This window comes from Scardinius erythrophthalmus (genome assembly GCF_964197995.2).
Source record: "Scardinius erythrophthalmus genome assembly, chromosome: 12".
NCBI classification, from domain to species: domain Eukaryota; kingdom Metazoa; phylum Chordata; class Actinopteri; order Cypriniformes; family Leuciscidae; genus Scardinius; species Scardinius erythrophthalmus.
The window spans coordinates 42,903,779-42,922,278 of NC_138232.1; the positions used below are offsets into that span (position 1 = coordinate 42,903,779).

Here is an 18,500-nt window from a genome sequence, read left to right on the forward strand (position 1 = left end):
AAATATGCAATTATGCCCAGCCCGAAGGGGGGGACTTGGAATACACATGACCCCAGGGGGCTGCATATTGAGAATCACTGGGGTGTCCAGCTGCAGGTGGAATATTTCAAACCCAGGGGTGGCAAGGTAGCTTGCCGAGGGAAAGACACATGCTCAGAGAGGCTTACAGTGGACTACACACGTGGGGGTTGCCCAGAGGCCGTGTTAGGTGTCGCCCAGCCTGCAGATCTACATATGTCTGTTGGCGAGGCGCCATGCGCTAGAGCCCAAGAGGATGCCACACTCCGGGTGGAGCAGGCCGTCACATCAAGGGGGCATGGTCGACCTTGCTGCTGGTAAGCCAAAGCAATGGTGTCCACTATCCAGTGAGACAACCTTTGCTTGGAGAGAGCCTTTCCCTTCAGCTTCCCACCATGACAGACAAAGAGCTGGTCTGAAGTCCTGAAACAATGCATCCTGTCTATGTAAGTATGGAGGGTGCGTACTGGACAGAGCTGTGCCAAGGCTGGGTCTGCGTCCTCCAAGGGCAGCGCTTGCAGGTTCACCACCTGGTCTCGAAAGGGTGTGGTGGGAACCTTGGGCACATATCCAGGCCGGGGTCTCAGGATCACGTAAGAGTTAGCCGGTCCAAATTCCAGGCACGCTTCGTCACCCGAAAATGCCTGCAGGTCCCCTACCCTCTTGATGGAGGCCAATGCAACCAGGAGCACTGTTTTCATTGACAGGAACTTAAGCTCCACTGATTGCAGAGGCTCAAAGGGAGCACTCTGCAGGGCAGTTAAAACCACAGAGAGGTCCAAAGAGGGAACGAGAGGAGGGCGAGGAGGATTCAGTCTCCTCGCTCCTCTCAGGAAACTGATGATCAGGTCGTGCTTTCCAATGCACTTACCATCAACTGCATCATGATGTGTGGCAATGGCGGCACCATACACTTTCAGGGTGGAGGGAGACAACCTTCGCTCCAACCCTTCTTGCAAGAAGGAAAGCACGACACTGATCGGGCCTTTCGTGGGTTCTTTAAGTTTAGAAGAACACCAGTTGACAAAGAGGTTCCACTTCAACGCATAGGCATGTCTCGTGGACGATGCTCTAGTCTAGCGGAAGTGATGGTAGCCACCACCGCTGGTGGTAGGGTACTCAAACCTGCCTCGTCCCATCCAGGAACCACACATGGAGGTTTCAAAGATCGGGACGAGGGTGCCATAGGGTGCCCCGTCCCTGAGAAAGCAGGTTCTTTCTCAGAGGAATTGGCCAGGGAGGTGCTGTCGCGAAGAGTACTAGTTCTTGGAACCAGGTGCGGTTGAGCCAATACGGGGCAACCAAAATTACCTGCTCCTCGTCCTCCCTGATCTTGCGCAAAGTCTACGTAAGAAGGCTCACTGGGGGAAAACGCATACTTGCAGAGGCCCCGCGGCCAGCTGTGCGCCAGTGCATCCGTGCCGAGCGTGCCCTCGGTCAGGGAATAAAACAGGTCACAGTGGCAAGAGTCGTGGGAGGCAAACAGATCTACCTGTGCGTCCCCGAACTGATCCCAAATCAGATGAACCGACTGGGGATGGAGTCCCCATTCTCCAGCGAGAGGCCGAAACCGAGACATATCAGCTGCACGGTTCAGGTCTCCCGGGATATAAATGGCTCGAAGCGACCTCAGATGCTTCTGACTCAATATGAGGAGGTGGCAGGCGAGTTGCGACATACGGCGGGAGCGCAGACCACCTTGTCGGTTGATGTACGCTACTGTGGCGGTATTGTCTGATCGTGCTGACCCCTGAGCAACGCACAGAAGCAGTGCAGGGTGAGACGTACAGCCAGCAACTCGAGGCAATTGACATGCCAAAGGCGCTGGGGTCTTGTCCAGGAGCCTGCGGCAGCATGTCCATTGCACATGGCGCCCTAGCCCATTATGGAGGCATCTGTTGATACAACAACATGCCAGGAAACTCGTTCTATGGGCACTCCAGCCCATAGAAAACTGAGGTTCGTCCACGGGGTGAAGGTCTGAAGGCAGTCACTGGGACTCGGAGCGTGCCTTGTTGCCATGCCCACCTCGGGACTTGATCGCGAAGCCAAAGCTGAAGCGGTCTCATATGAAGCAAGACGAGCGACGTTACTGCGGCTGCGGATGCCATATGCCCCAGGAGCCTCTGAAATAGTTTCAGTGGAAACGCACTCTTGCCCTCGAACTGACGAAGGCAAATTAGCAGTGACTGCGCGCGCACGCACATGGCGACCGAGTCGATTTCCATACCGAGAAAAGAGATCCTCTGCACGGAGCAGAGTTTGCTCTTCTCCCAGTTGACTCGAAGGCCCAGACAAGCTAGGTGCCGCAGCACTAGGTCCCTGTGTTCGCAAACCTTGTCTCGAGAGTGAGCTAGGATCAGCCAGTCGTCGAGAGGAACAAGGGCTGCCTCGACAACCTTTGTGAAGACGCGAAGAGACAGGGCTAGCCCGAAAGGGGGAACCGCGCACTGGTATGCCTGCCCCTCGAATTATATATATATATATATATATATACTGGTATGCCTCATTTGCATATGTAAACATGACATTTCAGAAAACTTGTAATACAAAAAATGTCTGTCTCTATGTAAGTGAAAAACTGGAAAGGTTTTATGGTGATATCTATAACTTAAAATTTTTACCCTATCCACCTGTAGTGTTTTGGCTTTGAATAATGCACCTATTGTTTCAATGACAATTACAAGAAAATGGGACCCTTATTTCAATGTTATACGATGGATCCTTATTCGGGAGACATTGAACTTTCTAAAAATGTGGTATAACAACTTTTCCTCAAAAATGCCTACAGGGTTACACAATCTTGAAGATTCGGACCTGACTATAACGTTCATCTGGGAACGCGATGTGTGCCATTTCATCAGATTTGTAAGTTAAATCATTTATAAACACAGAAGAATACATCAATGTATGTTTACATGTTTTGATGTCCACATATTCTCGTTCTAGAAACTACAGCGGCTGCATCACTGCTATTGTAAAGAAGTTTTCAAATATTAAAGATTAAGTGAACATTAGAATTACATGCCATTTGGCCAATATTAATCAAGGGTTTGATGATAAACGCTGCGAGTGCGAAACCAACAACTCGCTGGCGCCCTCTGCAGGCATTTATATACATAATGTACATAAGTTAATTATTTATAGTATGTATAATATATTATGTATTTTAACAGTGTTTTTCTATAAAACTATATGACTACTTGCTTTTAATACTTTATTTGAATCAAATATTATTGCCTCATTGTTATTAAATGTGTTTTTAAAGTCTTTTATTGTTTGCTTGGGTCTGTATTTATTACCACAAAAAATATCCGATTAAATAATATCGGTCAAAAAATTGGTTAGTATACCAAAATAATGGTTAGTGAAAGCCCTAGTCATAACCTATTAAAATATTTACTTAAATATTTTCATATCATTTGATTTTTATTGTGTGTATTTGTGTACACGGGTAAAGTTTAAATGTATTTAATGTTACTTGTGCAGTCAAAGATCATTTATTTATATGGCAATAAAAAGTGCTGATTGGTTTTTTCACTCTCTTTAAACTGTGCCAAACAAAACAAGCCAAAAGTAATAACAATTACTAATAATGTTATAATAATTGTTATTAATAAGTAATAACAAGTAGTAAGTACAACAAGCCAAAAGTAATACAACAAAAGTATTTGCTGGACTCTCTAGTATGTCTAGTATGACAGTCTTCCGTACGTCATCCGTCTACACTGACTGGGATTTTTAACGGTTCGATCCTCTCATCCTCGATATCAAGAACACATCCGGGTGCCTTCATGAGTCCTCGATACATGTGCTTTCGATTATTGGAATGATTTTGATTATATCTTTGGAGGTTGATGATGACGTACAGTACAGGTCAAAAGTTTGGAAACATTACTATTTTTTGAAAGAAGTTTCTTCTGCTCATCAAGCCTGCATTTATTTGATCAAAAATACAGAAAAAAATGTAATAGTGATATATTATTACTATTTAAAATAATTGGTTTTCAATTTATTATACTTTAAATTATCATTTATTTCTGTGATGCAAAGCTGAATTTTCAGGATCATTACTCCAGTCTATCACATGATCCTTTAGAAATCATTCTAATATGATGATTCATTATCAAAGTTGGAAACAGTTCTGCAGCTTAATATTTTTTCATAACCTGTGATACTTTTTTAAGATACTTTGATGAATAAAAAGTAAAAAAATAAAAATAAAAATAAATATTTTTTTAAAAAATAGAAATCTTTTGTCACAACAATATACACTACTGGTCAGTAAAAAAAAATCTTTCTTTTTTTGAAATAAATCAATACTTTTATTCAGCAAGGATGTGTTAAATTGATAAAAAGTGATAGTAAAGAAGATTTATATTATTAGAAAATATTTTTTTATTTTGAATAAATGCAGTTCTTTTTAACCTTTTATTCATCAAATATATTAGGCAGCAGAACTGTTTCCAACACTCATAATAAATCAGAATATCAGAATGATTTCTGAAGGATCATGTGACACTGAAGACTGGAGTAATGATGCTGAAAATTCAGCTTTGATCACAGGAATAAATTATTTTTTAAAGTATATTCAAATAGAAAACTATTATTTTAAAGTTGTAATAATATTTCACAATATTACTGTTTTTTTCTGTATTATTGATCAAATAAACGCAGCCTTGATAAGCATTAGAGACTTCTTTCAAAAATATAAAGAAACGTAATGTTTCCAAACTTATGACCTGTACTGTAGTACGAGAACACGAGGAGGCAATATTGCATATCGAGAAACGGCCGTCGTCTCAGATCTCTGATCAGAAAGATGAACTTTCATTTGTACGGGGCCAAACATCTCACCTGCGTAGAGCTCCGGTCCGTACATCGCGCCCATCATGGGACTCAGTTTCCACCCAGCTGCATCCAAACACAGAGAAAATCCCCCGATTATCTGCATGGCTTCATTGCTATCAACTGAAGAAGAACTCAAAAACCGTGGTGAGGTGGTTTTACCGTAGGGCAGTGTACTGAGTCCTTCTCCGTTAGCATACGGGCTAACCAACTTCTTATTGGTCATCACTCGAGCCGTAGCGTTATTGACCTGTTCAACAGAGACAGAATGAGAATCTGATCAGAGACAGAGAAGAAAAAGCACTGGTGCATTCAAAACTAGAGCTGTTTTAATCCAAACGTCATTCTGCAAACAGTTAGAGGACTAAATATGTGAAGATCACTGAGAATTACGATATTTACATGTAGTGAAGTTCACAGATCACCCAAATCTCAAAATAAAAGACATTCGATAATCAATTCTTTGAACTATATTTACAGCAGAAATTGTGGACTCATTGATATTCCCTTATATTGCTTCATGCATCAAAAAACTCCCACTGATTTTCAAACATTCAACACAAAAACCCAGAAATCAATGCGTAAAAGCAAAATGAAAAACAGGGCATTCCATTGCTAAAATGGAGGAGAGAGATAAATAGAGAGAAACAAAGAGATCACACATGACGAAATCAATACACTGTGCACAGCTCTTAGCAAAATCACATTCAGCCAATTACAGTCCATTAACCAGAAATGAGCATATCAGCCAATCAGCAAGCATCAGATGCAGCCTATGGACCAATCCAAATACTCTGCAGCTTAATCCCGCCCCCTCGTGAAAACAACACATCATACCGAGAGAGAAGGGGGGGATGTTCAGAAACAGAGGGATGCAGGAAAGAAAAGAAAAAAAGAGCCAGTCGACATTCAATGGAACCACAAAAACGGGAGAAGAAAAGAGGGAGACAGACAGACAGACAGAGAGAGAGAGAGAGAGAACAATCCACCCAATCAGAAACGTCAAACTCAAAAAGCCATCCAGTTTGTCATGAACAAGTACACCAAAGTGCGTCAAATGAAAGGAAGCCTGTGATTGGTTGTTGTCAGACCTTGTGAGGAGTGACGGAGTTTATGGGTGAGAGAGAGAGAGAGAGAGAGATGCATATGCTACATGTCACAATAAATGAAATCATGAAGACGGAAAACACCGGCAGGCATCAACACGGTTCTTTCACACGCTGAAGACCAATATGCAAACACCGTCACACACACACTCACACTCACACACACACACTGTCCATAACCAAAGACCAAAACAAGCTTGAGTCGCTCATCCTCACATGAATATAAGGGCAGAAATATCGTCTGAGGAACAATTTCGATGTGTGTGTATTTAGGGACGTTTTTGGCTCATAGGCTGTGCAATAATCAGCAGATATCTGGGCCTGAACTGGTGGAAGCGGGATGGAGTGATCCAAACAATCACAAATGAGATGAAAGATGCATGTTAGGGCCGGGCGCTATGACCATAAGACACGTGTCAATCGGTAGAGAGTATACCAGTTCGGGTTGCACCGCTGTTTGTAAGATCTTGCTTAAATGATAATGTTAGTCCACATTAGAAGCTTAGTTACTAGCTAGTTTTAACTAATTCTCTACATAATTTGGTTGCACTATTAGTTCTTAAGTCCGAGAGTAGCTAGGCAAAGTAATGCAGTCATAGAATATACCATTATTACCTTCAATGATCCAATAGCGGCCTTCAAACTCACGAGCAGATTTCAGTTCATCTTTAATTCTTAATAAAAAAATAGGTTTACACTACTTAATTATGAAATTGCATTGTATTTTTATGACATTCAGCAACTCTATTTAAAATTAAAGAGGACAACTGACAAAAACGAATGACATCAGATATAGCAAATCTCGACTCCTTGATTGCTCGTATTGATGCTAAATGTGAACTCTATTATCTGCTGAACGCGACTATAAGGGATGAAGAAATTATAAACATTAACATCATGATTTTCTGTGCAGCGGCTTTGAAATATGTATTGTGAAAAGCGTTGTGAACAGTTTTATTCCAGCCTTTAGTCCTGGTTAGAGGCTTGCATACATATTTAGTTTATACGTAGTTACATTTAAATTACAGCCGGGTTCAGACTACACAATACTTTTGTCTGTTACGATAATCGCTGTGTCGAATTATGGGATTTTGAATCCTTGTGTCGTGGGCAAGAATCATGTCAGACTACACGTTGCTTCCCGACCAATCATCTCTAGCCGTTTTAAACGCTGTGTGCGATGGAAACTAGCGTCCGACTTCATTAGTGTGCGAACAAACAATGGTTGTACTAGCCTAATGCTAATTCAAGTACTCACCGCCTCTGCTATTGTTCGCCAGCGTTTATCCCACCAGCGTCCACCGCATAATTCCACCTAGAAGCACCAATACCATCGGCTCGCTTTCGTTTCGGCATGTTTGAAAGCTGTGTACGGATCAGCTTCTGTGCTCCTACTGGTCGACGTCACAGATGTGATGGAAAAATTAAACAGGCTAGTGTTTCTGTTGTGATGTTGCACACTGCGTTGCAGACGCGGCGTTGGTTGGCGTCCACTATGACACACTATTCCAAATGAAAATCAATTATTGCATCCCGATGCTAGAGGTTTGTATATCGTCTACGATAATATCGTAATTGCTGTTTTAACGATGTGCAATACGACATTATCCAGTAAGTCTCTCACTCATACACTACGTGATGTAGTCCAGTAGGCTACACTAGTGTGCAGTTAGAGCGCATGCTTTCACTGTATGATTTAGTCTATTAAAAAACACTTATAATGCCCTCAAAATTCAAGATATGGGGACAAAGATGCCCTGTATGACGTTTTCTTCACACTGTGTCTCTGAGCAACACACGGACGCATTTCATTACTGAATGAATCAGCTGTTTGAATGAATCGGTTCAATGGAGGATTCAATGACTCACTCATTAAGACAGTCAAATGCTTAGTTCCTGAATGAATCATCCGTTTGAATGAATCGGCTCAATGAATGATTCAATGACTCACTCATTAAGACAGTCAAATGCTTCCTTCCTGAATGAATCATCCGTTTGAATGAATTGGTTCAATGAATGATTCAAAGACTCACTCATTAAGACAAATGCTTCCTTCCTGAATGAATCATCCGTTTGAACGAACTGGTTCAATGAATGATTCAATGACTCACTCATTAAGACAGTCAAATGCTTCCTTCCTGAATGAATCAGCTTTTTGAATGCATCGGCTGAATGAATGATTCAATGACTCACTTATTAACAGTGACTTGCTGTCACCTACTGCCAGTTTTAATTTCACATCAATATCAATATTCAAGATTTTAATGTTTAAAATATTATATTTTTAACATGCTTTAAGACAAACCATGTGTAAGTTCATAAGTCGACAGCATTGCTGAGTATTTTCTCCTTAAAACTGCAGTGAACCAAAGACAGTCTCAAAAACACACTTTGAAATCGCTGGTGTTTCTGACGTCACAAACTATCTTGTAACCAATCAGATCAACGTGTGATCGTCAACCAGTGGATCTCTGAGCTGAGCTGAGTGAGTGAGTGGGCGGGGCTTATTTGCATATTCATAGAAACCATTATACTAAATTATTATAATTATAAGAGTTATATTCAAGATATTTTAAGCCATGAAGATTTTTTTCAAGGAAAAAATGCTTAAATGTGTCATTTTGGTGATCAAAGATGAGTTTTAAGGGATAAAATTATTGACTACAGAGTGACTTTAAAAATCTATTTAAACTTATTGGAAAAGATCATTTCGTTCACTGCCGCACCACACAGAACATGAAGAATTTAAAAACTTTAAGAGTCTCTGTCCACGGCCGTCCTAAACCTGCAAAGGTACCAACACAATAAACACACTCAGCAAAATATCGTCAAACTAGCTTCATTGATATGATCCCAGAAAATATCGAGATATAATGTGTCAACATCGCACACCCGACGCCCATGGTCATTTACGAATCACGACACCCTACGAGGATCGAGCTGATTTAGTGTAGTCTGAACCCGGCATAAGTTAATGGTGCATCTCAAAAAATATCAAGCATCGTGCAAGTTGTAACTCGGTGCTTAAACACGGCTGGTGCAACCGGCCTCAGGTCTGGCTATAGTCAAGTGACGCAGATTCCACATCATTCGTCTGTTAAATGATCTGATATGTTGGTTTGCACCCATTAAGTTCCTAATTAAAATTTGTGACCCATATTATAGCTGTATACGGTTGGTCCGAGACTCTGGTCATAACGCCCACCCCCCTAACGAGAGCTCATTAGAACCACAGGATAGATAATTGGATGGATGGATGGATGGATGGATGATGATGATGTGGAAGAGAGAAATGGAGGGGTTTAGTGTGACAGTCTCATATCAGCCATGTCAGTGCGTGGGAAAAGTGTTAATGATCATGAGAGCGATGGAGAAAAGAGGAGCAATGGCGAGCACTGGGGAGGGAATATCATTTCTGTCAGTACTCTGTGGTCCTTAGCGACTATAATAGACATGATTTCATAAAGCTCTTTTCCCCCATGCCTCTGATGAACAGAATATCAGGACAGACCTCAGGGAGGAGATGCGATTGCGCTAGCCGCGAACAGACGCCACTAGCTGGATGCGCTCGGCCAAACTTCGTAACGAGGACGAGGGCTGCCGTCGTCTCCGCAAGGGCTTTAACGCATCTCTGATCCCTCAACAAGCTAATCGGTGCAAAAGAGCGAAAGACCACAGTTTGTAAAGCTGGGGAGGGCTGGAGTTTAGATCTCAGGGGGTTTGAGTTGGTGGGATTGATCAGGGATGAAGCCGTACATACACAAACTTACCATGAGCCAGGAAACGGCGTGACGACACGCGAGCAGTTACCGTGGAGACTGACAACAATAACAACAACACAGAAATCGTCAAGGGAACAGAAAGGAAAAAGGAGAAAAATGAACCAAAAAAAAAGAATAAAAAAGAAAAAAGAGAAGAGCAAACCAAAGAGAAACAAACCAAATGCAAAGAATGAGTGAACAACTAGAAAAGAGGAGAGGAAAACAAAAAAGCAAAGTCCAGTGAAGAACTCAGAAGTCTTCACCGGACGTGGGGAAACTCTGAGGCAGACATTCACACGGACTTAAAACAACAACAAGACAAATCTTCAGGTGATCAAATCTGTTGCTTTAGGAGTGCTAAAGAGCCTGCAGCCGCATTCGTCTGTGTCATAGAGGAGGGGGAGAAAGGGACGAATGATTAGAGGAACTCGACAAGCACACACACACACACACACACGCACACACACGTAGTGAAATGCAGCACAGAGCGAATCTGCGACTGAGTCAAAAAAGCTGGAGCTTTACGGGCCAAAATAGAAGCAAGTTGACATGGAGGTACGTCTAAGAGAGCAGTCTGTGAGTCTAACATGCCGGACTAATGACATCACCCAGGGGAGGGGCCTAGACAGTGACATCAGAGGGTTTATAAATAGACACAGGGACAGGAAGTGATGCAACAGACAGGAAACACAGTGAGAGTGCAGACTGGCCAGAGAGAGAGAGAGAGAGAGAGAGAGAGAGAGAGAGAGAGAGAGAGAGAGAGAGAGATGAGTGAAGAGGTTGATGATTGTGCATCGCTCTCTCCACAGATCTGCTCTCCAGAAAACACAAACAAACATTAGGGTGTCATTACATACAGCAAAATATCATGATAAATATATTTCAATGGCATTCAAAAAAGCAAATCCAAATGAAACTGATTCCGTTATATATATATATATATACACGTGTGTATATAAAATGCTGCTGCCTATTAAACCCGTTTCCCGCTTTCCAATGAATCTGATGGTCTGAAACTAATCAGACTCATGCAAACCCAAATGAAGCTGTCGCCGCTGCGCTCCCATGCAAACAGCCACGACACCAGGGGGCGCTAGAGCAACAGGCATCATGCATCTACACCAGGGGTGCCAAACACAGTCAAAGATGCTACGCTTAAAAACACAGCTTTGGTTATATGGGTAGAATATTCCCTTTTTTTGTTGCTAATTAAGCAGAACATATGAACGCTTACGTGTAGAACCTTTTTATTTGCATGCAGCTTTTGGTTCATGTGCACGTTTGAAACCGAATCTGTGGACGACAAATGAAAAGTGTTACGAGCAAAGAATCCCACAAAATCCTCTACTGAATGAGTCTTGCATGCAGAACATGGATGTGGTTTCAGATCGGCTCTGGGCTGACTGAGGAGAGGGGCACTTTTAAGATGTCCGATTTATATTTCCTGATTACTGATTTCACATGTGCGGCCTCTAGGGAATGAAATTAGTATTTATGCAGTTTATTAGTTTTGAATGCAGGGCTATCTAACAAATAACAAGAAAACTAAACAAAAATTATAAAATACATTCAGATACTTCAGCTAAACATCTCAAGGGTACAAATGTTGTCTGATTACATTAAAAAAGGGATTTGAATGGAATTAATAAATCTCGTTTCACCACAGTACTGGTTATTAAGTAAGTGATAATGTACACTACCAGTCAGAAGATTTCGATGTTTTTGAAAGAAGTCTCTTCTGCTCACCAAGGCTGCATTTATTTGATTAAAAATACAAAAAAACAGGAATATTGTGAAATATTATTACAATTTTAAACAGCTTTTCTATGTGAATATACAGTAAAGTGTAATTTATTCCTGTGATCAAAGCTGAATGTTCAGCATCATTACTCCAGTCTTCAGTGTCACATGATCCTTCACAAATCACTCTAATATGATGATTTGATGCTCAAGAAACATTTATGATTATTATCAATGTTGAATTTTTTTTTTCAGGATTCTTTGATGAACAGAAAGTTCAAATGAACAGCGTTTATCTGAAATAGAATCTTTTGTAACACTATAAATGTCTTTACTGTAACTTTTGATCCATTTAATTCATCCTTGATGAATAAAAGTATTAATTTATTTTATTTCTTTCCCCAAAAATGTAATAAAAATTCTTACTTGCCTTAAACTTTTGAATGGTAGTGTTTAATGTTACAAAAGCTTTCCATTTCAGATAAATGCTGTTCTTTTCAACTTTCTATTCATCAAAGAATCCTGAAATAAAAATGTAAATAACTTTTTTTAACATAATAATCATAAGTTTCTTGAGCATCAAAACATGATTTCTGAAGGATCATGTGACACTGAAGACTGGAGTAATGATGCTGAAAATTCAGCTTTGATCAAAGGAATAAATTACACTTTACTAGATATTCACATAGAAAACAGATGATTTACATTGTAATAATATTTCACAATATTACAGTTTTTTTGTATTTTTAATCAAATAAATGCAGCCTTGGATAGCAGAATACACTACGTTTAAAAACATTAAAAATCTTACCGATCCCAAACTTCTGGCTGGTAGAGTAGCCGCCTGTACATTATCCCCTTAATAAACAGCTACTTACCATGTAAAAAATAAGATCAATGTGCAATACTGTATTATTTTATGATCATACTTGTAGAGACGGCAGAGAGACCGAACGAACGCAGCTTTACTAACGGGTTTCCCAGCTGAGCGGCACTGGACGACGGTCACTGAAACAAAGAAAACATTCGACCCACATGACGCAACATTTCCGGCACATTGGAAAGTTTGACACCCCTGATCTACACACTAACATTACCATTAGTCCTAATTAAAACACACTTCCCAATTAACTTAGAAATAAAAATGACTTAGCCTGAGGTGACAAAAAAAAAAAAAGGATAAAAACAAACTGAATGATTTCCCCGGTCTATGAGACACACACAGGCAGCGTCTCGAGGTCATGCAGGTGGAAACCCCTGGAGGAGTTCAAGAACTATTAAAACACCCAGAAAAACCAGCACTGCAACACGCTGGGCCTCACGAGGGGAAACACACGCGGCTCCATGCAGCACTCGACCGCTCACACACACACACACAGCAAGCAACAAGCTTCGTCTCATCTCCCAGATTCATAGAACAATCTATAAATGCACTAGAAAACAAGTACACAAGCATCTGAAAAGTGAGCCGTTTTCTCACAGTATGCACACGAATGCCATATAAAGGGTACAACACCAAATTTGTGAAAGCATTCAGAATCATCGGACAGTCCTCAAGTGTCGTAAGAATCCAAGCAAATGTTTTATGAACAAAAAAGCCATTCAAACCAGGAGGAACAGAGACAGCATCAAACGCACGCATGTGATTGGCTAACTGTGAGCATGCTCAGTACAAAACATGATGAACTCAAAACAAATAAATAAATCAATAAAATTAATCACATGCTGTTAATAACCAACACTCAGCCAGACAACAACCAATCCAAAAACAGCCGAGAAACTCAGAATCTACAGTGGACTGCAGTAGAGATGCAACCATGCATTGCTAAGCTCACACACACACACACACACACACACACACACACACACACACACACACACACACTTCCCATAATGCCACACACACACAGCTGAGCATCTTCCAGGACACATTAGGTCAGTTAAGGTGTGAAATGGGAACATCAGAAGGAGAAAGACTCTCACCTCGATCTTCCGTCCCTCCACGATGGTCCCGTGGAGACGCTCGCGAGCCTTCTCTGCATCCGCACTCGTCTCGAACGTCACAAAACCAAAACCCTGGAGCACGACGGAGAGGAACACACACACACATGAAGCGAATGACCTCTGAAACACACTCAGGAACGATTCACCCAAAACCGCTCCGAGCGTGTAGAGCACGAAACCAGATGTTTAGCAGAACGTTCACGCTGCTCTCTGAGGAATCATCACAGTATTCAATGAATAATCATTTATTCTCACACAAAATCATCATGTGACTTCAGAATATACAAGACTAAAATGGACTGCTGTGGGTTTTTGTTGTTCTTGGAGCTTTTTTATGCACATAAAAAATGCCTCCGCGTCAGCTGTGATTGGATAACTGGAGTAACCAGCGGACCAATGGCGTCGCAGCGTCTCTAATGTTGGTTTGGTGTTTCTGAAACGCCGGAGTCGAAGTGTGTGATCAGGATGATTTGGTGTAATTCCCTCCAGAAGCGTCTCACACACACGAGTGTGTTCCCGAACACCAGCATCCGAACGCTAGAGAACACGACCGCGTTTACGGTTTCGTCTGACGCTCTGACACACTTGTTTATGACGGAGGGAAAAAGAGAAAGATTGCAGAAACTTAGTTTTATTACAGATATTTAGTGCCAATTTCCCAGGAAGTGATGATTTTGTTCTAGAGCTGTCACTTTACCTTCGAAAATCGATTGCACAGTCGATCGGACCAACCAACGCAAGTTTCGAAAACGAAAATAGGAAATTCGATTTTAACGGTCTTTTCTCGGAGCGCGTCCAGCTCGTCACGATACGCCCGCAGCGAACGCGCATCACACAGCGACTGCAGGCTCTGACACACACACATAACAGCAAATTATACTTCTGCATAATGCGCCTGTTTTTACTACAAAACTGTGAATTCATACAGTCTCATGCATTCAGATACAAATTCGGGCTACGTGTCTACAATCGCCTTAGGCGAAATTTGTTTGACATTTCTAACCGTAAACACAGCCATGTTGAAGACTGCAGTGATGTTTTTCATTTATGCTATGGCAGTCCACTCTGCTTATTGCTTTTCGAGAATGTTGCGCTCCTGTTTGTCATTGTGCACGAAACTTCACGCCAATAAATCATCAGAAATATTGCAGACTTGTGCGCGTCTCAATCGCCCTCTTTACGTTCGTCCTAATGCCTGTTCATTGTCCGTGGATTTGCCCATATTTTGCGTTTAAAATGGAAACGTCTTTAGATATGGAAAATCGATTTTACAATCGATTCAATGAACACTTATGTCTCAAAAATCGAACAGGATTTTTTCACAAAAGTGACAGCCCTATTTTGTTCTCTTGAACACTTGGGAGGGAAACGCTGCTTTTTGCAAATTTTGTGCTTAAGTTAAATATGAAACGTTGGATGGAAATGTCAACAGAAATCACATTTTATTATATGGTGCTTTTAGTTGTTTTTGGAGGTTGTCAGTACAAGTCACCATCTGACATCACTGCATCAGACAGAGCGTTCTCCTAAACATCGTACAGAATCACGACGAGCAAATGAGGATTTTAGTTCATTTGGGTGAACTGTTCCTTTAGTGTAACAACATCTAACTATATTCTACATTATATTTTATATATAAATAACATTTTCTTAAATATATACATGCATGTGTGTGTATTTATATATACAAAACAATTATACACAGCACACACACACACACACACACACATATATTATGTAAACACAAACTTTTATTTTGGATGTGATTAATCATTGCCCAGCACAAGTTTAAATGCATTTGATTGAAAACAGTTTCCTACCTTTGAGCCCCTCTCATTGAAAATGATCTCCACATCCAGAATCTTTCCAAATTGCTAAAATACCAAACACACACACACACAGAGAGAGAGAGAGAGAGAAAGAGAGAGAGAATGCTCAACATAAACACACAGCTGTTTGAGTCATGCTATTATAAAAGAAGAGCTGCATTTACAACAATCACTTCAACAAAATGACCCATCACTGAACTTCCTTAAGCTGGACTGTGACGCTATTTTCTTCTAGAAACAAACTTTGTTGCATTATTTTCCTGTTATCTCTGTGAAGCTGCTTTGAAACACTCTGTGTTGTAAAAAGCGCTGTATAAATAAATAAAGGTGACTTGATTTGACTAACAATGTCTGTCACCAGGGGGCAGAATTGTCCCTTTTACACGTCACAGTTTGTTGTTTCTAAAAGCATCTGATGAATAAGCCGTAAAAGCCTGCATTACCCCGAACATCTGCCGCAGGTCCGGGTCCCGGAAGCGGAAGGGGATGTTGGACACATGGAGGCGTTTCGGGGTCCCTTTGGCCTCGGAGTCTTCACTGCCCGAACCACCGGCAGAAACACACTGACCGTCCGCCTGAGGAGAGCCATCTGACAGCTGACACACACACACACACGAATATTAGGGTTGGAAGAATATTCAATATTAATTAACAATACTGGAATTGAATACTTGAGGTCAGGAATCGGATACTTGTTATAAAATTAAAATTTCCATTCCTCTTATCGATTCCTTTGTCAGCATTTCAATTTGACTTTAAACAATTCAATTCAATTCAATTCAATTCAATTCGAGACGCGCTATATTTGGCAAATCTTAAAGTGACATCTGTATAACAACACTAATCAAACAATAAAAGAAAGAAAGTTCACACGTTTTTGACTGAATAACTTTTGTAACTATATTTGTAATGTATATTATACTTATAAAGTGCAGTGTTATTTTACATTTGATCCTGAACCTGAATAACTCTTAAATAAATCTTAAAACACTATTTCAATCGTATCTTTGTTCAGGTTTAACTTTTTTTGCGATTGCTAATTCTTTGTTCTTTTTTAATTACTGAGTGTTTACTTGTCTTTAATAATGCTTGAGATTTATATTAGTTAGGCTAGTCGTTTTTCTACAGTATTTTTAAACCACAGGCGATCCTTGTGTGAGAGTTCTTTAGCCTGTGGTTTTGTGTTCATGATATTCAGCTACAATTAAATGTTTTGCAATATGACTAAATGTGAATGATATCCAAGTTTTTGTTTTGTTTTTACATTATTGGAATCAAAATTAGGAATCGATAAGCAGAACCGAAATCGGAATCGTTAAAATTCAAAGCGATCCCCAAACCCTAATGAATATACAAATCACAATGGTTTGCGACAGTTCTAGAGGAAGTCGTTCGGCACGTGTGTTGTTGTTGTTCCAGCTGGCCAAATTATTGTTTAAATTAATAAAATTTAACTAACTGTGATTTTGTATATGAACATTTCTGTAATACATAACTTCGTTACCTCTGATAACAGATGGAGGTATTATACATTTAAGGCCTGAGTAATAATAATTAACAACATGCACTTACTATAAGGTTAGTTGCATGTAATTATGCATCATTCACTGTTTTTACTATGGTAAGTACATGTAATATATGTGACAAGGACACTGTAAAATAAAGTGTTACCCAGATGACTCTAAATTGTAATGGACATTTTCTGTAAAGCTGCTTTGAAATGATGTGTATTGTGAAAAGCGCAATACAAAATAAACGTGAATTGATTTGAATCGATGAATACACAAAATCACAATGGTTTGCGACAGTTCGAGAGGAAGTCGTTGGACACGTGTGTTGTTGTTCCAGCTGGCCAATGGTGCGAGAGATCAGATGTCAGCATTTGCTCAGAAGAGCTTTAGCACTTACTTGAGTGCTGGGGTTGGAGATGGGGGTGTTGCTGATAACTCCTGCCGGGGCCTCGCTCGGACCCCCTGCGGGGTAAATTGAGCCGCCCCCGAACTCCAGCGCCAGGCCGTTCTGAGGGGGAGGAGGTGGAGGGGGGGGGAACGAGGAGAACGGGGCGACGACACCCTCCTGAGCTCCCATCGAGTCCTGTGAACCCTGAGGACAAACACACACACACACACACAGCGTTAAACACCCGAGATCCACCGACTCGGACTGAAAAACAGCTCGATTAACACAGGAAAAGTGAAATCAACTGGAACAGAGAGAGAGAAAGAATTCCTCCTCTCACGGATGAGATGATGCACTGAGAGCCGGAGAGAGATTACGTTTCTCTCTTTCCTGGTGACGAGCGGATCCAGCAGCTGTTCAATATTAATGAGGCCCTCATGCATAATTTAGCGCACGGGCCTCAAACGCATACGCTAGAAGATGAAGCTAGCGCAGCGCACGCACTTACTGAGCTAACTCCCACGTCGGCTACAAAACCCTCTCTTTATAATCGTTAAATATCACGTTTAGTTTAATCAGTTAATGCACTGGATGATTGTGCATTATTTGAGTGATTTCCATCAAAACACATTTAGCACATATTTCACACTCAATATCAAAAAGGGAGAAAAAAATACATTTAGCAAAGAAAAGAAAATCTATTTAAGCACAGTTTAGTTTATTATTCAGTTCAGTTTAGCATTATGCATTAACTGTATTAATAAAAAAGTAAATATTTTAATGAGCATAAATTAGACACTATAACATTCTACCATATTATTCTTACATTAATGAAAGTGAGTTTTTTTACAGGACAATAATTATTGGGGATGTGCTAACAGCAAAACACAAAACCAAAAGGCTTTAATTCAAAATATTCTTTGCATAAAGAAAATAAAAATCTATTTTAGGACAGTTTTTTGTTTACATTGTGGTATAATGCATTTACATATACACACATATATATATATATATATATATATATATATATATATATATATATATATATATACACACACACACACGATAGATAGATGGATAGATGGATAGATACCTATATATATTTCAGGAAAAATTTGACTATACTGTATAACATTCTAATTCCTGAATTAATTTTTTACAGTATGGAATAGTATTGGAGATGTGCTAAAACTAAAAAAATATTTTTTTGCATAAAGAAAATAATATATATATTAAGAAAATTTAGGGGTTTTAAAATTATGGCATTTACTGTATTCAAAAGTAAAAAATATTAT

At 40.3% G+C, this 18,500-nt stretch overlaps 1 protein-coding gene across 8 annotated transcripts in view; it reads right to left on the bottom strand.

The window, feature by feature from the left end:
- rbfox2 (RNA binding fox-1 homolog 2) overlaps positions 1-18,500 on the bottom strand; it is a 53,366-nt gene that overhangs the window by 12,987 nt on the left and 21,879 nt on the right. For all 8 annotated transcript variants that reach the window (XR_014031248.1, XR_014031249.1, XM_081381162.1 and 5 more), the window contains exons 2-7: positions 17,215-17,409; positions 15,750-15,902; positions 15,298-15,351; positions 13,457-13,549; positions 5,029-5,116; positions 4,876-4,932 (exon numbers count right to left, since the gene is read on the bottom strand). Coding sequence is in view for 6 of the 8 variants with exons in the window: in XM_081381162.1 (XP_081237288.1) it covers positions 4,876-4,932; positions 5,029-5,116; positions 13,457-13,549; positions 15,298-15,351; positions 15,750-15,902; positions 17,215-17,409 (640 nt within the window). In the remaining 2 variants the exon portion in view is untranslated. The remainder of the gene's footprint in view (positions 1-4,875; positions 4,933-5,028; positions 5,117-13,456; positions 13,550-15,297; positions 15,352-15,749; positions 15,903-17,214; positions 17,410-18,500) is intronic.